We start from the raw sequence: 25336 nt of genomic DNA, 5'->3' as shown, positions 1-25336 counted from the left end.
AAGAAAGACAGCTGTTCCTGCTGGCCTGATGGTGTGTGTGTGTGTGTGTGTGTGTGAGGGAGAGAGAGAGGGGGAGACGGAGAGTGACTCACTGGCTTTGTCATAGTGAGGTAATTCTAGATCTGTTACTAATGCCAAAGGGAGTCCCTGCTTGCTTTATTTATTGCTGTGTGTGTACGCATGATGCACATCTATGTCTGCTAGTTAAAAAACAAAGTGTGTGGCTTTTTGTGTGCGTGTGTCTGTGTGTGTGTTTGTGGAGGTGAGTTTTGCCTCTGCCCTGACATCCCAGCTCTGTGTGGCTTCTCCATGGTAACAAGCTGCTAAGCTGCACTGTTACTCAGTTGTTTTTCCTGCTGTGGAAAAGATGTGACTGCCAAAGCAGAAGAAGTTACAGCATTACCCCCTAAAGGAAATGCTTGTGTTGTTGTCTGTGTTTCATTCAGGGTTTACATGTGGGGCCGGGGCTGGTTGCACACATTCCCAGTGATATGCCAGCACTCTCGGCTAACAGAATGTCCTTAGTTTGAACACATAATGTGGAGCTCTCTATGTGCAAAAAGTGCAACCAGAGTTAGAGGGACCGCAGAGTACAGTTGGTGAAGAAATTGTCATTCACCTTGTTCACAAAGTCTCCAGTCAGCAAGCAGGTCTGTTCTTCACTCTGACTAGAGCTCCTCATGAATCCTTGTACATTTGAGTCTATGTGGAGGTAGAAGGAAGTTACCACTTTTATTGTTGTACTCGTTGTAACGTGATGTCATATCCGTTCTTTATTGGTCACCAAAACAAACCAGTCGGCCGCAGTGAGCCGAAACAAGAAAGTAGAAAAGGGCGGAGGGTCGACCTGCAGCCTCACATTTTAAATCCAAAGTGGTAAACACTATACATAAATGCGCTGGAAGAAAAATAATAAATAATGCCTGACAAAGACTGATATATTTGACCTCAGGACATCTGACTACATACATGCTGAAAATTACTGTATCAATTTAGATATTTTCCAAAGTGAAAGTCCCTAGAAGTGTATGATTCAACCTTTTTCTCATGGTTTTGTGTAAAAAAAGTTGACAAAAATCGCAATAAATCATAATATCGAATTGCAATACTTAAAAGTTGCAATACATATCGAATCGGCACCTTAGTATTGAATCGGGAGATAGGCGTATCTACGCACACATTGTTGAATAACGCCATTGTCTCTGCTCTTATGTGCTGAGTTTACATCCAAATGTTATGTCCTGTAGATGTAGGTTTTACACAGGTGTTTGTGGAATCTGCATGTCAAATATTTTAATTAGACTTCTTGTTGTCCTCTCCCATTGATGTATGATGCAGGGGTCGTTCTGTATTTACAGTAGGGGACGTATAACTGGAGACTGGAAAACAAATGTTAAATTCACCTCAGAATTAGCTGCGGGATGTACTCAGCAACGATGGACCGATTGGAAGATCTAATCATCACACTTGATTAGATCTCACTGGTATCAAAGCATTGTTAAATGGCACATGTTCGGCAGGTCAAGTGATATTTCTTTGAATTGCAAATGGAGACTTGATGTAATCAAGCATGTACTTTTCACCGGGTAATAGTGAAGAAAATACATCTGCTTGAGCAGCTCGCATCGGATCGAGAACAAGCCGGACTGTCAATGTAACAGCAGCAGTCATTTCATATGGAAATGTCGGCTTGTGCTTGACTCTATTCTAGCGTGTTTTACAGCCTCCCCGCCAAGGTGTGCTTTTTACATCTCCAACTCACTTGTCTTGTTGTTTCTCTTGCTCCTGTGATTTCAGTCCAGTAATGCTTTATTGGCATGACAAATTTCAGACACTTGCATTGCCAAAGTGTGTTTAAGGTGTAAATAATCTCTCCCCTTCCTCCCACTCTCTTCCCCTTTGTATACCACTGGCCGTAGGTGATGAAGTGTTTGGGTCTGTGGTGATGAACTGCTGCTTGGTCCAGATGGCTCATTGTTGTATCTGCTGCCCTGCCCCTTTAATAACACACTTTTGGCATTGGCTAGTGTCACTAGTGCTGTTTTATAGCTCACAGTGTGTGTGTGTGTGTGTCACAGCGGGTTGTCTTTGTGCCGGTGTTTTTTGTGCTGCTGGATTTCTGACTGCATTATGTTTTATATTGTCTGGTGATAATGTGAACAGATGTAGTGTAACGATGGTGCAGAGAATACAGCAGGGGGAGTGCAGCAGTACGCCTCCTGTCTTCTCTTAAAGCTGAATAAGTCTAAAGGAGCTTTCACACTGGTACTTTATCCAGAATCCAGGAGCTATAATAATGGCATTGTTAACCCCTGTTCCAGGGGGAACTGTGGTATGGTTTGGATGGGCATGTCATTTGCCAACAATTGTTTGGTTTCTCTGTAAGAAGACATCACCTTGGACTGTATTAAGCATTTTTTTCTATTAGCACTGATTGAAACCGGACAGTTTTCTCACATTTATGCACGTGTTCTGCAGCCGCATGATAGTCAACGTTGGCACACAGTGGCCCAGACATTAATGTCACAGCCACGCACGCACGAAATGTCGACGGTGTGGAAGTTCTTCAGCGGGAGTGAAGACGACATAAACTTTGCAATTTGTCACAACTGAAGGCCATATACAATAAGCCTTGGAGGAAAAACCTTGAAAACACTTGGAACAACAAACAATCAGACTCTTATTATATTGCAATTCATTTCCATGCATGCTGCTCAGAGTAATCACAGTGACCGGCTTGTCTGCCTGACAGCACGGAGCTAAACAGCTAACGTTAACGGAGGTTCCATTAGATGCGTTCAAGCTCTCTATTGGGCGAAGGTAAATTATAACGCTATCATGATGTCTTCAAAAGTAATCTTGTAAAATGTAGTTTTTGGCAAGAAACTTGGAATAAATACAGTTGTTTGGTGTTTTCACAGCAATATAAAATAAATATTAGAGAGGGAATTATGACCTGTTAATACCACTATAGATGACAATAACAAAGTAAATGGATAACCTTTAGAATTTTTGACTGTTTGAACTGACTTTGGGACGATTTAAATTATTTTTCGGGACAGTTCCGGGGCAGTAGTGAAAAAAAGTTTTGCCTGTAGGGCAAAAATCTGAATGTGAAGAAAATTGCTCTACTATGTATTCATCAATAAAAATAGTTGGCAGTTGCAGCCCTATGGTGATGTATGAGCAGAGATCAACTTACAAGTCCATCTTTATATGCCACATATTTTTTTATAGGAGGGTAGTGTAAAGGGACATTCATTCACTACTTTGCAATTTCTCATGGAGGTAGTGCTACTGTCAGTGGTGGTTTCAAAATGGGCAACTAAGATGACAAAAGTGATGTGCAAGTGGACCACGGATTGAAACAAACAATGCCTGAAAGCAGACCAGCAGTGTCGGACTATTTTAATCTTCGGATTCTGATGCTTTTCTTTTCTGAGTGTGATTTAATCACCTAAGATGCAATTTAGTGCATGCACGTGTAAATAGGGCCACCCACACTGGATTTTTAGGGCCGATGACCATATTAAGGAGTAAAAGAATTTGGATATTGATATATAGGCCTCAGAAAAAAAGAGAGAAAAGAGAAAGTATGCGATAACTCGCTAGTATGCACTAAGCTAGCTATCATTCTATCTCCTGCTGACTGACTGGCTCACAGTGATGTTTTGGTTTCACTTGGGCTTCTTTTCCTGGCTAGCTCAGTTTCTGTGTGTTTAGAGAGGGAGAGTGTGTCAGTATGTGTGTGCAGGAGAGTGAGTCTGTAAAGAAAGGAGCAAAGGAGGGGTGAACATTTTGCACAGCTATGATAATTATGATGAGAGTAACAAGTTCACATTTTAATCATCATGGGGGATGATCATCTAAGAAATACATCACGTTGTTTTGATCTGCAAATTGTGGCTTTTGAGTAAATCTGTAATTTTGCAAATGTCTTAACTCCCCAAGAAGTTATTGAGTGTGATACTCACACCTATTACATTGTGGCAAACTGTGAGAGGGGAAGTCAATAGAGGGATGGAATGAAAAGAAAAGGCAGTGAGAAAGTGAGGTATGGTGTCAACGAGGGCAGCTGGTGGTGCAGCCTCCAGCCAGACGAGGCTGAAATCTGAGACAACCACAGTGCCGGGTGGAGGGAGGGGGGGGCAGAGAGAAAGAAACACAAGTGGGAGAAAGAGAGAGAATGTCCACCAAGGAGAAAGAAGGCAAAATATGCTGGCTCGAGGCAGAGCATGCATGCAAGAAAGAAAGTGTGGCGGGCAGAACGGAGGAAAATGGAGAGATACTGACATGAAAGATGAAGTGTAGCAGGGCAAATAAAATTAGTTAGGAACTGAGTCTGTGTAAAGAGGAATGATATGTTGTGGAGAAGAAGGGGTTATGTGTTTGGTTAGAGAGAAAGGGGAAGGGTGTGAGTGAGCATGCTCTGTTTGGACTGACATTGGATGCCGGCTTAGCTTCACTCCGTCTCGCACAGAAACACACCCTGCAGCAGTGACACCTACCACACTCCAGGGGACAGAAAGAACATGGCTTGAATAAAAAGAACGCAGAGGAGAAAAAGTCAGAGGGAGAGTCACTTTGTTCGGGACTTCCCCTCCTTTTTCCTCTCTCGCAAGCTACAGCCCTCGCCTCTTCCACCGGGAGAGCAAGAGAGAGCGGGGCTTTGTTTTCCAATCAGCAAAGGATTATTCCTCCAGCAACTCTTTTTTTACACCATACAAGATTTGTTCTTCACAGAAACCAGCCCCTTCTTTTGCCGTGGGAGATGTGCTTTTGTGCTGCAAACCTGCAAGTTTGGAAAATGATTTTGGAAGAGGATATACCCTTTTTAAAACTGCAGTGGTGCAGCGCCAACCAGTCCCTGAAGAAGATCTGGCACCAGGAAAAACAAAAGTAGAACTTTGTAAAAGGATCCAGTGTTGGAGACAATCTACAGTGACTTGGCTAAACCATGTCATGGTGCCTTTAGTTCCTAGAGGCTGGTTGGGAGGAGCAAGGGAGTGGCAGCTTGACCACACACTGACAAACTAAATGAAATTTGCAAGGCTTTCAGTGTAACAGAAAGCAAATCTGTGATCGGCAAAAGCACCTAGCAACCTGCTTGGTGTTCATTCTTATTTTTGGTGGATTTCTGTTTTGCTTGCTGTTCCAGTGATTGAGGGACATTGGCGTTAAAAATGTGATATTTTGTCGTTTTTTATTCCTTGGACATAGACATCGTCATCCTCTCGTCCCATCCCCTTGCGGGCTGTTATTTCTTTGGATATTAAGCATCTCCGTTTGCTCTTGTCCAAACACAGCCCTCATTCTTTCAATACAGCTTTTCCCCCGGACCCTCATGAGCTCATGCTTCCTAAATGGGGGACCGGGAGGGAGAAATGTGATCCTCTGTTTTGCGGTGTGTTTTGGGCAGCAGCAACAGTGTGGTTTCCATGGAAAAGGCCAGAGAAATATGACGCTGAGGGGCTGCGCGAATGCTCTACCCCTATGTCTCCGGTCCAAGTGAAATCAAAGCCAGCTAGCGTAGCACTGCAAGCTCCGCCCTGGAATTCCTTGTTCAGACTCTTCTCATGTGTAGCCACAAGGAGCGTGCACAGGACTAAAGGTGAAGGAGCTTTTTTTTAAGACGACGCACATGAAAGCACACTTACTTTTGGAAATATGAACACCTTTTTCTCCTCATCAGCGTTGTGTGCAGCTGTCCTTGTAGCTGCAGCTAACGTGTTGTAAAATTCCTGTGCTCAGTCCAGCTGTGGCACGATCTGTGTCAGATTGATACTTTGTGTACAAGGAGCTCGGCTAACAAAAGTGTGCGTACTGTGTCATAATGTACTATATGTTGAATAGCTTGTCTGGGTACAGAAGACGCTTTAAGCAAACAAGCCTGTGTGCATTGTGAATTATATATGGCAGTGTGTGTATGAACACTGAACTGTGTGTGTGTGTAAGAGAAAAGAGTGGGCTATGAGTTGAGAACAAAGAATGGCATGTTTGTGTTGAAGCCCTGCTTGTTTTCTGCCTCCCCCTCTGCTCGTGCTCCGTTCTTCTGTCTATTTCACTTGTCTTTTTCCATATCCTCTTTACTGTTGCTTTATTTTTCCCCCCAGTTGTTTGCTACCCTTCCTTCCTGGTTTCTTTTCCTTTGTCTCTTTTCTTTTTAGTTTTATCCTCACTTTTCTTGCCTTCGGAGTAGAATAAGTGGTCTCAGGATCTCTGAATATTTGGATGAATTTTTCACCTGTTCGTAGTGCTATAGCAATCTGTATGGGCAGTCTTTTTGTAGCGTGTGAATGTGTTTGTAGTGTGTTTTTTTGTCTAAGGCAAGTTGGCGATCGTTGCAGGTTAACTTGGGTGACTTAAAGCTGAATTAGGCGGAGGAAAACAAGCAGTCAGCGCTGATCTGAGGTCTGCTGTCCATCTGCCGTCTATGAGAGCCGGCTGTCAATCACTCGCAAACTCCGACCAAACGGTCAAACTAGGTAGCGCTGATCAAATATGAATCAATATTATGTTACGTTAATGACTATTTCTCACCTCAAATGTTTTCAGAATCATCTTGTAGTGCACGGTTTAGCTGTAAAATGAGAAAGTTTGTGACCCAGCCACCATGTTGAGATCGGGTTGAGATGGCTTATGGGAACGCTCTCTCTCTGAAATGACCTGTAATTGGTCGAAGTCTCCCGTCATGGGCTAGATTTTTTTTAAAGCTTGAAAACGGAGCCATGAAGATGTGTAGAAGTCTAGTTATCTCTCAGAACACTTGAATTACAATATGCTGAAAGGTTATTATGGAACTTTTGCCCAATGATGCCAAAAATAAACTGCTTACTGCCACTTTAAAGTAAGCCTTAAAGCATGTTGGATTTGTGTTTTCGTCAGACATTGCCATAAACTCTCTCCAGAGATCTGTCTCTGCTGTTAAAGACAAAACCACAACTTTGTTGCACATTGAAATAAATCAGATTCCTTCTTCTGAAACAGAGATTTGTAGAGAAAGGGATTAGGCCTGTCACCATAATTACTTTTGTTGGACGATACAGTGCCCCAGAAGAAATTGCCATATTCAATTTTATTGTCATATTAAGACCATTTTATGCCACTGATATAATAATATAATAGCATAATAACACAAGTACACCCATTCAAAGAGGAATTCTTAAGATGGGAATGTTAAAAAATATTAAAATATCCTAACATAAATATATTAGTGCGTGCATGCGCAAGCTGCCTGAGCCACGCCCATGGTGAAACTCCAACACGCAGAGCTGACGAGGGGACAGAAGCAGCACGACCAGAAATGACAACAAAGCGTAGCTTTTTCTGTTCATTGTGCTTAGGCACTACATCCAAGTCTTCTAATGGCTGGCCTGCTATTTATTCTTGGCGTCATGTCAACACAACGGGCAATATTAAGGCCAGCAAACATGATTGAGGTCTATATATCGTACAATAAGGTGATGATGTAAAAATGATCAAGGTCATGTCCATATATGGTACGATAAATCGGTAAGCAATTATCGCGACAGGCCTAAATTTGATCTTTGCTACTGTTTTATAAGCAGAAATGTAGTTGCATCAAAATCAAATCTCACTTTCCCTTCAGGACGGATGCTTTTATGTGTGCTGTTCCATTAGCTCAACAGTGGCATTTACATGCACTCAGTAATCCAATTCTCCAATTAGGATGTTTATGTGGGTTTACAACCATGGCCTTGAGACAGGTTTTGCTTGCTATAATGATTCATCCTGGTAGTAGGGGCCATAAAGAGATCCCTTCCTAATGCACTTTCTATGAAAGTGAAAGGGAACAAAATCCACAATCCTTGTTTTGAGCAAAACTGTGTTCAAAAGGTTATAGCTGGGTTTATAGGAAGGGCAAAGCATGTCAGGGAGAACTTGGACTGCATCTTAGAGTACAGTGGAAACTGCTTATAGTGATCATGGATACAGTGATCATGCGCTTACATGGATCAAAGATCTTAAGACAGAATCACTCCTATACAGACTCCGTTTAAATAACTTATAATAATCAAGTAGTCCACTTATAGTGTTCATTATGGGTCTTTTCATACACGACAACATATGGAAAAACATTTTAAAATGATGTTAGACTAAAGTTAATTGAATTTTTGTTTTGTTTTTTTACTTTACTCCCTTGATGTGGACCGTCTGCTTTCCGGCTGGATACCTGTGCTGCATGCACATTGAAATCATGACGGGGGGAAGAAAGTCATTTTCTCTGAATAAAAAACGAATGCGCATGGGGACAGCACCTGTGGTTAAAGCCGCCCTTGTTGATTGATAATGGGTGGTCACGTAATGCCCCCACAGTGAACACATGCAGACAGACGCCCTCCATGCCGCTACCGGGTGAGAGAACGAGGAGCCCCTGCACGCACACTAGCGCTGCAGAGCTGACCAAAAATGGCAATGCTGTTTCATTACTTTGTATTCATGTAATAAATATACAAATGTCAATTTTTCTCCTCAAAAACACAACCTACTCTATAGTTCATCTTGAACCTCAGGATGTTTTTGTAGCCTAGAGAGTTGATAACAGATGGAACAATAGAAGTACAAAGTTCCCAGTGCAACATCTTTGGTATGTGTTGGCAAGTGCATAATGAAGTGAATAATCTGCTGAAGTTGGATTAAGCCCTTTACATGGCAAAGATGCCTTTTTAATCTTGCTAAAATGTAAAGTTTCTACGTGCCTTTCTATGAGGATGCCTTCTCATTGTGTAGAACAAGTATGCTCATAGTGTGTAATGTTTACAGCGGCTCCACCTTGCCTGCATTACTGCCTCAGTAGAATGATTAGACTATTTGAATGCATGTAAACTTTCCAGTCGATGATCTTATGCTTGAATCTTAATAACTGAGGGAATGTCACAGCAGCTCTTCTTAAATGAATATCTTATCTTTTCCGTTTTCCAACAACAAATTGGCTTAAGTAGACATGCAGGTACACTGTTTAGAAAATATACTTTGTCTGTTAGGTTTGTCTTGCTGTGTTGTGTTGAAACAGCGTTGCAAATGGAGGGAGAGAGAGAGGAAACTGGTGGTCTCCTTCTGTTGATGGTGTACACATAATCGACATTCAACTTTTCATGTCCGAAACATTTTAATAATCTTATATTGTGGACTGGACTACACATATGCATTTAATATTAGGGCCTTATTCTGAATTTTGATGTATCATGATTGTGTTACTTCAGAAGTGATCTCTAATCCCAGTGCAGGTATTTCAGGGCTCCGTCACAGTTGTTGAAGCAGTGTAGTAATTTCTTCACGTAAAGTTAATGACTGTTTGTTTTTCACTGGAGAACAGCTTCTCCGCAGCAGGTATGCTACGTTACTAAACTATGGACTTAGTGGCTGCAAAAGTGGTGATAGGCAGGGAGCTGAGTAGGCGTGTAAGAACATTTTGAAAATATCAAATATTGCGATATTATGTTTTGTGATACTGTATCGTTTCTCAAAAACTTATCGATTTTTAATTTATAGTTTACATGCAAAGATGAACTCAGGTTAATACTTAATTTCATTTGCCAATAGATGCACCCTCTCAGTGTATGAACCCTCTCAAAGTAGTGCTATAATGTTGGATGTTACAAGGACTGATAAATGCAAATGCAGATCCCACTGTTGTGATTGCTTAAAAAAGTACTTTTTTACTCAGATTTTATGCATATGGTGATGTGTTCTTTATACCATGACCGTTTTCCTAAAATGTGATTTTTACAAATCGCAATATATGGCCTTGCTTACTGTCTTGATTACTGTAATATATTGAATCTGTAATCACTGTATCGTATCGCCAGATTCTTGCCAGTACACAGCCCTAGAGCTCACTCTGCTAAAACGTAGCAAACTAAGGCTACACCCACATTAATACGTTTTCATTTAAAACGCATTACTTTTGCTACGTTAATGCCTAGTGCCACACTAGTCTGCAGTTTTTGAGCACCTAAAACGAAGACGTTTGAACACGGTGCTGACCCCCTTTTTAGTTTTAAAACTCCAGGGTTGTGTTTTAGTCTGGATGAGCAGAAACAGAGACCTTTTAAAAAGGATGACGCAGACACCCACGCTTGCTTCTTGATTGAGTCTCTGTGTCCTCCCTTGATTCGTCACACCCCTATCACGTGAATCTTTTTCCGGAAGAAAACAAAAATCTGTAGTGTTGTCCGCTGCGTTGAACGCATTATAGTCGTGTGTTACTTTCAGTTGCAGCTCTACCTCGTTGTCGGTCCAAGTAAAGAAATCTCTGGTCTTACTTTTCGCCATTGCTGTTCTTCCTTCATAGTATTTTCTGCAACTGAACAACCAACCGCGCTGCTTCCTGTTTACACTGGCGCGCACATGCCCAGTTTACGTGAATGGTTATGCAATATGCATTTACAGGCGTGGTAATATGGATGGAGATTAATACTGAAAAGGAGGACGTTTTCGTGTGGATGTAGCCTAACACTGCTTATTTGAAGTTGCTATTTGAATGGCTGATGGTAACTATGTGGTCAAAAGTGAGCGTTGTGTTAAAGCATATCAACCAACCGTGTTGGCGAACAGCCAGCTGTTCGGTCACTTCTGGAAAGTGATGCATCAGCATATTATGATCCAGACACAGCAATAAGTAGCCACAAACTTTAACTTACGGCTGGAGCTTTATCTGCTTTTTGAAATCTGAATTAACAGTGCTGGGAAACTAGTGTGGAGCCAGCACAGTAGGAATCAATGATTTTAGAAGTCTGGTCTAATGTACATTGCATTAGCAGCGCAGTAAGTGGCTTAAATGCCTTGAATAAGCATTGCTTAGTCTATGGAAGTGCACAAGACGGGCAGTGCCTTTCCTGGGCTCTTATAGCCTGTTGGCACAGCAGAAATGGCCGACATAAACATTAGACTGTGTCATCATGTAAATCAGATCTGCTTCATATTTGAACTTGAACTAGCAGCATGTGTGATACCCCCTGTCAGAAATGACAGAACCAGGCCATCACTCACTGGCCAGAGTACTTTAAATTTAACTCGCTGTCTGTTCCTTCATGGTTATTGTAGGTTTACTGTTGTGGTGTGATTAGTTGGTATGATTCCCAGCCATTAGCTTTGTTCCTCAAAGTCATGTTTGTTTACCCTCTGTTTTTTTTTCTTCTCTTTTCAGAGGTCCCCACATTTCAAGAGCAGACGAAAGCCTTATTTGGAAATCTTATGGACGAAGGTTGGTATTTGTTTCTCTTGGTGTTATTTCCACCCTCTTCATCTGTCTCCCTGTCCCATCTACAGCTGTGTTTTGATGACAATGGTTCCAGCAGCCTTTTTTGTTGACACATTTCCCAGTTTTCTCCATTTGGGAAATGTGTAACACCATTTACTCTTTCTCCAACACAGAGAGAAGTGTACAACACGATGTCTCTGTCTGCTATTAGCTTTTCAGTTTGCCTTTTTGTTAGAAAATGCTGTATTAACAGTCCATGTTAAACACAAAACAGTTTTTTGCTCAATCCTTTCCCCTTTGCTGTTATGTTACTCATGCTGAACACAGGACTGTTCGTGTCTGCTCTTCTTTGTGTCATCATCCTTCCTTTCCACCTCCTTGACACAGAGCAGTATGTGCTCATTGTACACTTTCTATCTGGTTTGCTGACTCACTCTTTCTGTCTCCCCAGCCTCTCTGAGCTCCTTCTCTCATTCTCTCCACACACCCTTTGTTGTAACTTTCTGTTGAATGTATAATTTTGTTATATTAAAAGGCTCTCTTGGGAAGTATCATCCCAAATGAGCTGCACGTTCTCTTCCATGTCCACATTGTAAAAACCTTTTCTAATGCCACATCCACACTAGTGCGTTTTTGTTAAAACGATCCCCGTACACATGAGCGTTTTAGCATCGTTTTAGAAATAATCTCCGTCCAAACTATCACGGCTGAAAACGCATATCACAACGGAGTATTATTGTACTTATAATAAAAGGCCTTGTTTGATACTTAAGATCTTCCTTCTTCGTTCCCACGCGCGCGCACACACACACACACACACTCAAACAGAGACGAATTTAATGGAAAAAACAAGTTTTATTTTTCAAACATAGTTACAAGGCTGCTACTAGGTTACTACAGCCTAACTTAGGTCTCTACTGATCTAAGTAGCCTAAGCCACCTGCTAACAACAAAAGGGTGCTGGGCTTTGCTTGCCAATCTTTGGTCTTTATCGTGTCTATTCTTGGCCCCCCATGTGCAACTGAACAAGTGATACTGTTTATCCCCCCACTGGCTTGCTTTAACTGGGCTTATTGCTACTTGTTTTAGACTCACGTGCTGCCAACTAGCTATTGTAGCTGCTGTTAGCCAGGCAATATTTGTGTCTGATGTAATGTTTAAACCACTAAGAAAAATACAGCATTGTTTTTAATGTTCTTATAGCCATTATACCGTCACCAGCTCTGCTGTTGGTGGCCTTTTGCGTGCCCAAATCCCAAAAGTGTGTGTATAGCGCAGCCAATCAGAAGCAATGTGTTAATCACATCAATCACATCTGAGCTGGCTTTTTCAGACATTGCTGTGCACCGGTGAAAATCAGTGACTGATGATCTCCTGTGAGAAATAAATCACAAGTTAACATTATATTATCACCTCTTAAACGACGAATTAAAACAATACATTAATTCCCTCATAAGGGGATTGGGTGTGGCAGTGCAAAAGTTTCTCAACTCTGAAACTACAAAACTTGCCCCCTTTCCTGGCCTCCTGGTTGAGGTCCAGTGTTGTTCTATTTCAGTAGTAGTATGTTCAGCCATACAGTAATTCTTCTGACTGAGCTGCAATCAGTATCCTGCATGTTGTATTAACTGTAACCCACTCGTCTTTTCCAGGCTACTTTCACCTGATTTAAGAGGAAATGTATCTTCTTTTTGTTATAATGAAATATTATTATGGTTCCAGCCAGTCTAGATTGGCAGATTGACACATTTCTCTCTGGCGTCCACTGATGCTTGTCATCTCGAGTGGTCACGCATATCATAAGACGGCACTGCGGTGTTTCACACAGATGCACACAGATGGCAAATAGCCTCCACTCTTACAAACATGACTAGTTGAGTCCTTATCAAGGGTTGTCCAAGCATTTTTCTAAGTAGTGCAAGTATTCATTCAAACTATTTTCTAGGACTCTCAAAGTTAACTCAATAATAACGCGTTAATGCAAATTTTTTTAACGCCACTAATTTCTGTAACACATTAATGCAATTGATCTTTCGGAGGCTGTACCAGGCTCAGTTTTAAAGCTACAGTGAAGATACTGGTATCATACGAAACTAAAATATATAAGGAATCCATTGGTACCAATCTTGTCATACTAGCTTGCCACGAAGAAGGTTAAATAATGCTCCAAACATACGCTAAATTTGGACGAGGAAAAACTGTCATGGCCGTTTTCAAAGAGGTCCCTTGACCTCTGACCTCAAGATATGAGAATGGGTTCTATGGGTACCCACGAGTCTTCCCTTTACAGACATGCCCACTTTATGATAATCACATGCAGTTTATGCTAAATGCAGTACATTCCAAAAATAATTATATACATACCTTTGCATAAAGCAAACATATCTGCCCACTCTCATGTTGATAGGAGTATTAAATACTTGACAAATCTCCCTTTATGGAACATTTCAAACAGATAGAAATGTGTGATTAATTTGTGATCATTCAAGATTAACTATGGACAATCATGCGATTCATCGAGATTAAATATTTTAATCGATTGACGGCCCTAATATGAATACCATGAATTTAGAAATAAAGATGATACGCATCTCATAGAGCTACCCATCTACAGCAAATTACTCTTTGCCACCAATTCTGATCAGCATTGTCTTCAAACTGTATTTGCCAAGTCAGTAACTGTCCGCACAAAGCTAGTCTGTGTTAGTTATTCCAGTCTCGCATGCTAGCTGATTGTGACCGTGGCCTTGGCCTAGCTGAATGTCCTGAGCTAATTTGGTCCCAGTGCTGTTAGCGCTGCTGCTAGCATGCTAACCAGCTAAGAAGTTCTATTAATAGCTGCTAAGGCATTATCTCCACCACAGCAGATGTGTTTACAAGCCGACAGACACAGTTACAGCGAGCTAATACTGTCCCTCATTACGTCCAGTTTTTACCTCTGCAGTTGGCATTTGTGTGCATGTTCGTGTGCAGAGAGGCTTTACCCGAACAGATGCACTCACAGAAGTGCTCTTCCTGCTGGCAGTGCTGCCAACTACCAAGCTAGACGTAATAGGGAAGCTTATGCAAGTAGTGATGACGTAGATCAGGGGTTCTCAACCTTTTGAAACTTAAGGCTGACTTCTGATTGTTAAACATTTCCGAGGACCACCTTCCCAAATAAAATAGATAAACATGACAAAAAAGGAGAAAAAATAAGATGGGCTGTAAATATGTGTTATGCCTCTGTCAGCTGTAATGACCAAAATATATTCTAAATTCTGCTTGCCCTAACCCATCACTGCCTGCCATTGTTAATCCAATTTTACTGTGTTCAGTAGTGATGCGCGGGTCAGGGTTTTATTACCCACAACACTCGACCCGACCTCCAAACAGCCAACTTTATGCATTGCAGTCATAATAATTTACTTGGAATGCTGCTTTGTCACTTTTTGACCCACCCGTCCGAACCTGCAATATTTTCTAGAAAGTTCACCTGAACCCGCCCGATCCGCGGGTGGTCTACCTGCACATCAGGGTTATATACCCTCACCACACGCTTTAGAGCTTTTACTGGCACAGGGTTGTCTCGTGCATCACTTAAAAATGTCCAAAAATATGGTCTATTTTTTTGTCACTGCATCTGAGGGAACATTGGCTAGCTATTGTGTGTTGTGATTGGCGTGGTGGTATTCAAACATAACTTGGTTATTAAAATTATGCGTTTGATTTGACGATTTTTATTCATGGGAATTTAGATAAAATTTTATGTCAAATAAGTTTGACTAAAATGACTAAGACTAAGATAAAAAAAAAAATAGCTGACAAAATTAAGAGAGAAAACATTTATAGACTAAAACCGAATGACTTATCGGCAATTAAAACGTTTAGAGTTGTCGTCGACTAAAACTATGAAGGATGAAAATGACTAAAATATGTCTAAAAACTAATAAGCATTTTTGTATAAATCTAAAAAAGCTTCCAAAATTAACTCTACTGGGAGTTGTCAAAAATGTCAAAGACTGAAATGTGTCGCGGTACGAGCACTGGAACAAACTACTTGCTTTATGGTGCTGTGTTTAGAAAAAATAACCTTACCAAACTGCATGCTGCATTAACCACACAGATCCTGAGACACACGCAAAGACCACCTATGATGTTCCCTGTACTCCTGCAGTATCTTCTGTTTAACGCTTTGAAATTGTTAAATTAGCGGCTAGGTTAGCCAAATTGAGCAGCCATTACTAAAGCTTTGGCAGCATTCTGCCTGTGGGTGTTAAGTTCCCAGCTGTTGTACTGTCTGCGTACATATTGCTGCGCTGTCTCACCACCTGATTCTCTTCTTTTGTCTTCACCTCCCACTCATACTATCCTCTCTCCTCCTCTCTGTTCTGGGTCTCCCTGTGCTGCATCGGTCGGTGGCTAGGGCTATAAAAAGGATGAACTATGCCAGGTAGCAGAGTAGGTGGGGACACAGGCATACACAGTCATCCCACCCAAACCCTGTACTGCCCTGAAAAGACCTGACATGTGAAATATCCCCTTTATCCTCCTGTCCTTCCCTCCCTTTTTTTATCTCCACACCCACACTGCTGTGTGCTCACATTTTTCATTCCTTTTCTCTCCTCCTCCATTGTCCTCTTAACCCATCCTCATTTTTCCATGTTCCTCTTTCTGTCCACCTCTGCTGTACTTGCCCTGCATGATTCTAAACTTGTCTGTGTCATTCCTCCCTCCTTCGTGTCCAATAGCTCTCCTTCTCTCCCCCCACTACCTCACACATACCTATTCTATCAGTTTTACTCTCCTCCTCTGTACCCTCTCCTTTCTCTGCTCCGCACGCCATCCCATACTTAACCACAAACCTGTTACCAAGGCAACTGCTCAGCACGATAGGAAACAGCAGCTCCACACACACCACATCTGAGTTCACTTAAGCGTCTGTGCAGCTCTGACTTGTTGCTTGGACAATAATAGACAAATGCCTGCAGTTACCAGTGTCTAAACTCCCAAAGGCAACAGTCAAATTGGTTTAAAGCACTGTGGTTACAGATCTTACGTAACCCGCAGCGGTCACACAAATAGGGAAGTGTGGTAGGATGACTAGTCTACAGAGTTCGAAACAAGTGGGTAACCACACTGATTACTTCTGTTAAGAGTTTGGGTTTTGTATGAAAATTGATTTTACATGTATATGCATAATGAATACATGAAGAATGTTGTAGGGTTGATTCCAAATAGTCAACCATTCGACGAGAGAGAGCAGCAGGTCGAGTGAGCTATAAAGTGAATGAAGAGAGGGAGCGGCGTTAGTGACACCGAAGCAGTGAATCAGAGAAATAAAACGTTATTGCTGACGCCCAGAAACGTCCCGAACGCAGTAAAAATAATTATAAAATGGAAAATACAGGCAGAGGGCAGGGTATCTGCAGACACAGACACTACCACACACTTCTAGTGGATCATTAGTGATGATTGAGAGGGATCATTTTTGTATCATTCTATACATTGTTTTTTAATGCTTGCATGTTATACCCTTTTAAACAGAGGGGGATCAAATTCTTGATCGGGGACACCCCTAGAATGTAGTCCTACTGACACAATCCACATTTGATCACAGCAATTGGATACTTTATTCGGAAATGTGAGTTTATTGTTGATGGCTAGACATGCAATATATGGCCAACACACACAGTGGATTGTGGCTCTGCTTCTATTGCTGCAAGAGGTACAAAGTATGGTGAGTGTCACCGACAAGATGAGAATAGATTAGCTTAGCATGTACCTGTATGTTATCATGTAAACTGAATAGTGCAACTTGTGAAAGCATACACAGAGGAGCGAAATTATATTTCCAGCAGCCCAAAATTGGTTCACTGGGTGCCAAATTGAAACGGTGATCTCTCACCCAATGATGATGATGAAAGCTTGTTGAAATGGTAGTCTTTGAAACCCGCCTTGGTTACCGAGTGTGTCAAAACAAAATATGACATTTCGTTAATTTTGATAATAAAGGTATAACTATTTTTTTCTTCTTCTGAGGACCATGAAATGACAAATGAGATTTAATGTCATATTGCACAGGACAGCTATTTGAACTCAGTAGAGTTCACCGTGTTGTCGGTCTCTTTTTAGCTTTGATGTAAAGGTGTCAGAAGTTTATCATGGCCCTCTCCTTCTCTCCCTCTATCAGAAATGAGTCGCCAGACTGCCACCGCGCTGCCCACAGGAACCTCCAAGTGCCCCCCCTCCCAGCGCGTGCCCACCCTGTCAGGCACCACCGCCTCCAACAGTGACCTGGCAAGCCTGTTTGAGTGCCCTGTCTGCTTCGACTATGTCCTCCCCCCCATCCTGCAGTGCCAGTCTGGACACCTGGTATGTACTGTCCAGCCTGGAAAAGTATCCAGAGCCGGTTGTTGTTGTATGTAGTACATTTATATGTCATATCAAGTGTCTCACTAGCATTACATTTTAAGTTAAATGTGTGGTTGTTTAGTAGACACACTGCTTAAAGTTAAACGCGTAAAGTAATCAACATTTCCTCATGGGGAAGAAGAGTTTCACTGTTGAACAAGTCAGGCTTTATTAGTGTTGATTTAATAGTCATAATGCCATTAACAGTCATGAATAGCACAGTTTCCCATTTTCTAAAAGAAGTGTTACCATGGTTTTTGAAGACCAAAATAATTACCCATTGGACTACATTTAAGTTCAGTGAAAACCTGCATGCCACGGTTTTCAATACTACAGTTACCAGCGTGTTTGTGCTATGCGCAAATATAAACCTTTTTTTTATGTGTCCCTTCCCAGGTATGTTCCAACTGCCGGCCCAAGCTCACCTGCTGCCCCACCTGTCGAGGGCCCCTGGGCTCCATCAGGAACCTGGCCATGGAGAAGGTGGCTAACTCGGTCCTCTTCCCCTGCAAGTACGCCTCGTCGGGCTGCGAAGTCACCCTGCCTCACACCGACAAGACGGAGCACGAAGAGCTGTGCGAGTTTCGGCCGTACTCCTGCCCCTGCCCCGGCGCCTCATGCAAGTGGCAGGGCTCCCTGGACGCCGTCATGCCTCACCTGATGCACCAGCACAAGTCCATCACCACGCTGCAGGTCAGACGTTCACTCATCTCCTCAGCTTCTGTTATGAACTAAAGGGTGTACAGTGGTGTTTGTCAAAGCAAAGATGAGTCCGTTGGGACGCAGGTTGTATCTCCATCTGTTCATGTTTGTGTTTTAGATGAATTTAGCTTCGCAAAACACTGTGAAAGAAGGAACCCTTCAAAGAAAAGCCCTAGTGAATTTTACATCAACTCTTGGGGCATGGCTATAAACTGGATTGGCCTTTTAAATTGTGGATGTTTTGATCATTTTAGCTAAAGGTTTTGGTTTGCCTTTTCAGTAAGTCCAAACCCGGATTACTACCGAGTGCTTCTTACCATTTTTTACAATTTCCAAGTTTCAATAACAGCTTGGTCTGCACAACATACCTCTGTGTTTTCTTTCATTTTAATTCAGCACTGCCTGCCAAGAATGAAGAAACATCAGTGTGATTAGAATTTTAAATTAAAGGGGCACATCAAAGTCAGTTTAGCTGTCATAAGGAGTACTCGGCCTGAGGGCCTGGAGGAGCTTTGTCCAAACAGAGAAAATATGCCTGATTATGCCATCAGGGTTGTCTCAGCTTTGGCAAGGAGACTACAAATGTATTACTTAGGGGTGGACAGTATACCGGTTTCATCACCGGTGTCACCCACGGCCACAAAATAGATTTTGCAATACAGTCATTACCATGGTAATAACACACACACACGTTATGGTTTAATATACGCAAACACACGTTTTGGTTTTAGCACACACACACACAGACGAGGGAGACACAATAACTGATAAACCACGTCACACCCACACAGGATGTCTATGGTTACGTACAGGCTACCGCCGTTCTTCCATTTCATCGTGGAACCTTTTGCTTTTTTCATTTTGGCGCCTATTTGAACAGGTTAGAGCCGCCACACAGCCCGGGTGAGCCGCTGAACTACTTCTGTACAGTACTGGTCTAACATCGTCTACACTGTATATTTTCAAACTCTTTCTTCATGATCAGTTTAAGATGTAAAAGGTTATGTCAGCTTTCAGCTTCTTCAAAGATGTACATTCTTTTAATTGTAATGTAATTCCCAGTTTGGCTGTGGTGGAAAGATGTGAAACAACTTAACAGCAGTAAATATGTGAAAAATTTCCCAAATATTTTTTATTGCTGAGTTGCAGGTTTCTCTGAAATCGGCTACAGTTGACTCACAACTCAAAACTTTATTATTAACTCTGAATGAATCACATTACATTTACATCACGCAGGCCTATACCTCATTTTCAGTATTATTTGGAGCCAATAAACCTCTGTTTTTAATCTTTTTCTTTCTTTCTTAAGATATGTCCCCTTACATTGCCAATAGAAAGAAAAGAGGTAGAATCATGTTTTGAGCGTAGTATCCCATTTCATTTTTTTGTAATACCGTCACCACAAAAGAAATACAGGAATATACATTTTAGGTCATATAGCCCACCCCTAGTATTACTACAAACTAGAAGTGAGACCTTTTTTTTAAGATGTGCATTTAGTAGGCATGGGATATCTATGAAAAGTTGCATTATGGGAAATGTAGGCTCCAGTGTTTTTTGGAGTTTAACCCACACCAGAGACTTAATGTCAGTGTAACTCAGCCCCTGCTGCTTTAATTTTCATGTGAGCGCTTTATGGAAGTCCACTACTAAATCACTGGAGTGCCTCTTTAAATTACCAACAACTAGACTCCTGCATGTTTATGAGAGGCAGCTGTTGCCTGCCGCACGTTCAGTATCCAAAATATGCGACTCCCCAGACATCGCAGTTGGCATCTTCCATCAGTTTCACACTCAACCCTACAACATCACCACATTTGCCAGTGTTTAATAAGCTGTACGTGTGGATGCTATAAATAAATAAATAGAGAGTATTTTATTTTAATTGTGATAGCTCATTCTGGAAAATAACTCCTATGAAATAAAAAAGTATAGCAGTTTCCCTCCAACAGTAGATGTTTTTCTCAAGTTCTCATTTTATTGTAGCCTTAAGACATGATGACTAAACCCGTTTGACCTGTGTGTGTGTGTGTGTGTGTGCGTGTGTGTGCGTCCAGGGGGAGGACATTGTGTTCCTGGCCACGGACATCAACCTGCCGGGCGCGGTGGACTGGGTAATGATGCAGTCCTGCTTCGGCTTCCACTTCATGCTGGTGCTGGAGAAGCAGGAGAAGTACGACGGCCACCAGCAGTTCTTCGCCATCGTGCAGCTCATCGGGACCCGCAAGCAGGCGGAGAACTTCGCCTACCGGCTGGAGCTCAACGGGCACCGGCGCCGCCTCACTTGGGAGGCCACGCCGCGCTCGATCCACGAGGGCATCGCCACGGCCATCATGAACAGCGACTGCCTGGTGTTCGACACGTCCATCGCACAGCTGTTCGCCGAGAACGGCAACCTGGGCATCAACGTCACCATCTCCATGTGCTAAAGAAACTTTCAAGAGAAGAGAGTCAAAAAAGTTACAGATTGTCAAGGGGGGGCATTTTTTCGGGGGTCAAATCCGTTGTGACCTCACAGCGCGCCCCCCCCCCCTTCTCTGCCTCACCCCTTGAGACGTGGAACTGGACTGTCTGATCGGGCAGCCGTTGGAGGCCCAGGGGGTGGGATGGATGGATGGATGGATGAATGGATGAGTGTAGGAATGAATCAACACAAGGACATAACTGTGTAGTGATGGCTATAGACGTCTAAACACACACACATATATATGTGAGACTCATGCACGCACATGCAGTCTCGCCCTTTCTTGGTCATAAAAACACAGGACACAAACTGAAAAAGCTGTTCAGTCAAACTAGCTCGTCAAACTCTTCGTCTCTTCACACACCACTCTTATTTTTAGTGTCTCTTTTCTTCTCTTCCCTCCGTCATCCTCAGACATTTCAGACACTACAGCTCTCCGACCTTCGCTCTGAGACGCTGGAGGCCGGTCACCACCGAGCAGCCCGCGAGAACCTGACAGCTACACACCGAGGAAGCTATATTTCAAAACGGACTCCCTGCCAGTGCTAGCCAGCTATCTAGCTCCCACTTCCCTCATTCCCTGCTGTTTGTAATCCACCTCAGCACCCCTCAGACCTCCTGGATTGTACGGTTTACGACCGTGGCTGGGTTTCACCACAGTGGGCGTCTTCGTGTATTAGCTAAGATCCGACTGGAACCCAGGAGCCCGCGAAGTTCCTGGGTATTTATCTTCACCTGTGACTGACGTGGCTATCGACTGGAACTGTCACCCACAGACATGGATGGCTGTAGCACCCAGGACGGCAGTCAGGTCTATTGAACATCCGTACAGGCTCATCTGGTTTTCCTTCCGGCCCACATCTGGTCCACACCAGTCCACCCAAGGCTAAAGATTGTGCATCGGAAGCTCCTTGAATAGTTGACTGTCGTCGTTGATAGTTATTAGAACAGACTCTGCTCTCATACTGTATGGATTTAGGAAAGCTACATCAGCCCTGGATTTTTTTTTTTTTTATTATTATTATTATTATTATTATTATTATTATTTTCACAGTGGAGTTCTCTCACACACACAAAACACACACCTGTTCCTTGCATTATAGGCCGTGTGTGCAGGTGTAATAGCGGATGAGTTGAGTGCGTGTCGGAGCGTTTTTTGACAGAAGATTTGAGGGGGATCTTTTTGTTTGTTTTTCAAAACGAGGAAAAAAAACACACACTGCATTTCAGTTTTCTTTTTGGGTTTATTTTTTTAAGTCTGTTGTTTCTTTTTAATTATTTTAGTTGTCTTTTTTGTATGAGAGGAGAGAAGAACTCCTGATATGTATGTATATGTGTATGTATGTATGTATGTATGTATGTGTGTGTGTGTGTGTGTGTGTGTGTGTGTGTGTGTGTGTGTGTGTGCAAGATGGACATGTGGCAAAAAGCCTGCTCACTTTCTCCCTTCTTCTCCACTCTCCTTTCATTTCTTCTCTGTCTGCCAGTGTCGGCCTCAACCACTGATTGACTGATCACCCAACCAGGAATGAGGGACAGTTTCTACCGTTACAATGTTGCTATTGTTATTATTAAATGGAGATTATCATAATTATCATTTTTTGTAATGACTTTTAAAAACAAAAATTAAAAGGCAGTTGTAAAACTTGTGGCTAAACTTCAGTGTTTGTAGTTAAAAAGCAAGTTGTGTCGTTCTTCTGAAGGTTTGTGTGTGCACCCCCCGAGTTGGATTGTTTTTCCTCATCTATTCGTCTCTCCGTCCTCTTGTTTGTGTGGTAAGTCTTTTCTTTTTTTTGTCTATGAGGAGGGAGGGAGGTCAAGCCAATCATCTCTCCCTTTCTCTTCATGTGGAGTCTCAGTAATGTTGCTGCTCTCCCTCAACTCCTTTACTTTTTTTCTGTTTTAATTTGTCATTAAATAAATCTATCTTTTTCATACCTGGTGCCTTTTCTCCTTTTCTTTTATCGTAGGCCTCAGATCCTGATTACTAAGGCTGTCCCCAATACCATTTTTTTTGGGCTTCAAAGCTTCAGCGAGAAATATTCGAAGGTATTCAAAGCTTCACGGCTCAGCAGGCTGACATGTTATTCTGTCCGTCTGTCCCCATCTTCTCCGTTTCAGCGCCGCTGTTGCACTAATGTACACACACACACACACACACACCTATACACTAATAATAAAACTAATAACTAATAATAATTAAAGGGACTGTTTGTAACTTTTTAAGCGTATAAATGTACCAGGTCGGGACACATGCGAGCTCGCATATGCGCATTGGCGTGTGGCCGGGGTCTCTGCTCCGCTGCCTGCTTGTCTTCACTTAGACACCGCACGTGTTCTCACTGTCTCGCTCCACCTCTAGACCTCACTCCACACTGCAGAAGAGTTAGTTTAGCTCTGAGAATATCGTGGACGTACAGTGGACGTTTGTGCAGAAATAACTGCTGCAACTCCTCCAGACCAACAGAGGTTTTCCGTGTCTTGTGAAGTGACGAGGCTCCGCAGCGAGAAACGTTATCAGTGGGGCTGAAGCAGGAAGAGAAACGTTACTGTCTCCGACCGGGTGCCGGTGTCTCCCTGCGTGCACGCTCGGAGACGATAACGTTTCTCTTCATGCTTCAGCCAGCAGGAAAAGCCAACACTAGGACCAGCATTGATTCATGGAGAGATCTTTGTCTGGTCAACTAACATTACTACCAAGCAGGTGAAATATAGAGTGATATTGTGGTTTTAGCTGACGTGAGTCTCGTTCATGTCTATTTAGAGCGAGCAAGCGCGAGCCCGACGCTGACTTTCGTTGACTTAACTTAAAACTAGTAGTTAGGGCTGTCGCAATAACTGCAATATTGGGCTATTGACAAGCCAGCCGCAGGGGACAGCAAGAAACCACTGTTTTTTCTTTTTTTAATTCTTTGCAATGGGAGCGCCACGTGTTTACGTAATGCTACAAACGGCAGCAGCGTGATTCTGCTCTGAGCGTCTATTCCGCGCTGCACGTTTGTCGTTATTTTCTGGCCATCAATAGTTGAAAAATGTTCCGCTTTGGGTAAAACGCTGCGCTCATCACTGTTATTTTTTTACCCAGCCTTCCATTTGTTAGACCTCAAAGATATAGAATACAAACATAAGTTTTGCTTATGTATAAGTTTTATTAGACATTTTCCTTACAGTCCCTCTAAGATATTCAGCTCATTGAGTGCTCTGGTTGTCATGTCGGCACATTCAATATATGACATTTCCATGAAAAAAACATCTCACCTCCAGGTCCATTTAGCGTTGTTCCTGGCTTTCGATCATATCACATGAGCTTCCTTGGCAAATGAAGTTTGCCCGGTTGTGTTGGAATTGTGGATGTTAAAAAAAAAAAATCTGAGCACTATAAAAGGAATAGTTTGGGTGTTTGAGGTACTTATTCATAGTCAGTGTAATACCTACAGTAGATGACGGACAGCACATCCCCAGTTTGGAGAAACTGACAGGAGTACCGACACCGGAGAAAAACAAGGTACTGCTGTGGACGGGCAACAACAAAACGTAGTTTAGCCACCTACAACAAAGGCTCTAAAAATAGCTTAAACTTAAAATGGTTATTGTTTTTTTGTTATTAGCCTTTTTTTTAAGCTGGCTAGAAACCGTTTTGTTTGCCAGCTCCGTCCACAGCAGTACATCGCTTTGCTCCCGTGACCATACTCCTGTTTCTCCAAGCTGGGGGCACGCCAACCATCATCTACTGTAAATAATACACCTACTATGGATAAGTACGTCACAACCCCAACATCCGAACTGTCCCTTCAAGGACTTCTCGTTGGCTTAAAGTTGAGCTTCAAAGTTAATTTCCATGACCGACGGGCAAACTCCAACTGCTGTTGAAGACCATGTAATGTGATCAAAAGCCCCAAAATGAATACATGGACCTTGAGGAAAGATTTTGTCAAGTGCTGTTTTAAGATCAAGAAAGTAGCTTTGAAGTGCAGTGAAATGCCCTTATTTCAAATTATCAAAACTACAACTGATTTCTGATTAAAGCACCTGAAGAAATAGCTAGAATCTATCTGTGTTGCTAGGAGTAAATACAAATATACAATATTTTACCAGTGGAAGGTGGGTGGTGTACACACCCCGGTTAGGTACAGGGGAAGGACAAGAAGCAGAGAAAACAAAGAAGAAAACTGGTTTTGCCTGTAGGTCGAAATATTGCATCAATAATAACTTAAGGGAGCCTGCAATTTCAGTGTATGGACAACATTTAATTGTTGTCTCTTGCCTCTGTTCACAGAAAGGTCAAAGGTCAGAATTAGCTTCAAAACAACACACAGGTTGCTAAGAAAAAATCAGGGAGCACACTGTCGTAGGAATAAGGTGTAGCGTGGCATCATGTCTCATCCTGCAGAATTCATATTTTGGTGTTTTCTGTAGAAAATGATTTGTGACCAGGAATCCACTGGTTCCGGTTCACGGTCAGAAGGGTCCTAAATGATACTGTTAGGTCCAGGATTAACGTGGTTCGTTTCCTATCATGCCTCTGCTCAGTTCAGTCACGCTGTGTGTGGTTG

The 25336-nt window shown here is 42.4% G+C and overlaps 1 protein-coding gene across 3 annotated transcripts in view; it reads left to right on the top strand.

Moving 5' to 3' along the window:
* The window catches only part of siah1 (siah E3 ubiquitin protein ligase 1), a 39297-nt gene extending 16577 nt beyond the window's left edge, over nt 1-22720 (top strand). For 2 of the 3 annotated variants that reach the window (XM_037767377.1, XM_037767378.1), the window contains exons 2-5: nt 11171-11227; nt 17397-17578; nt 18014-18310; nt 20377-22720. In XM_037767377.1, the coding sequence (XP_037623305.1) occupies nt 11171-11227; nt 17397-17578; nt 18014-18310; nt 20377-20748 (908 nt within the window). In that variant the 3' untranslated portion in view covers nt 20749-22720. Of the gene's footprint in view, nt 1-4589; nt 5612-11170; nt 11228-17396; nt 17579-18013; nt 18311-20376 lie in introns of those variants that run through there. The other variant, XM_037767376.1, reaches the window with a different exon arrangement.
* Nucleotides 22721-25336: the final 2616 nt, after the last annotated feature.

The sequence above is a fragment of the Sebastes umbrosus genome, chromosome 4 (assembly GCF_015220745.1).
Source record: "Sebastes umbrosus isolate fSebUmb1 chromosome 4, fSebUmb1.pri, whole genome shotgun sequence".
Classification (NCBI taxonomy): domain Eukaryota; kingdom Metazoa; phylum Chordata; class Actinopteri; order Perciformes; family Sebastidae; genus Sebastes; species Sebastes umbrosus.
Note: the sequence above shows the minus strand (reverse complement) of the source record. Positions and strands in the feature narration are given on the sequence as shown.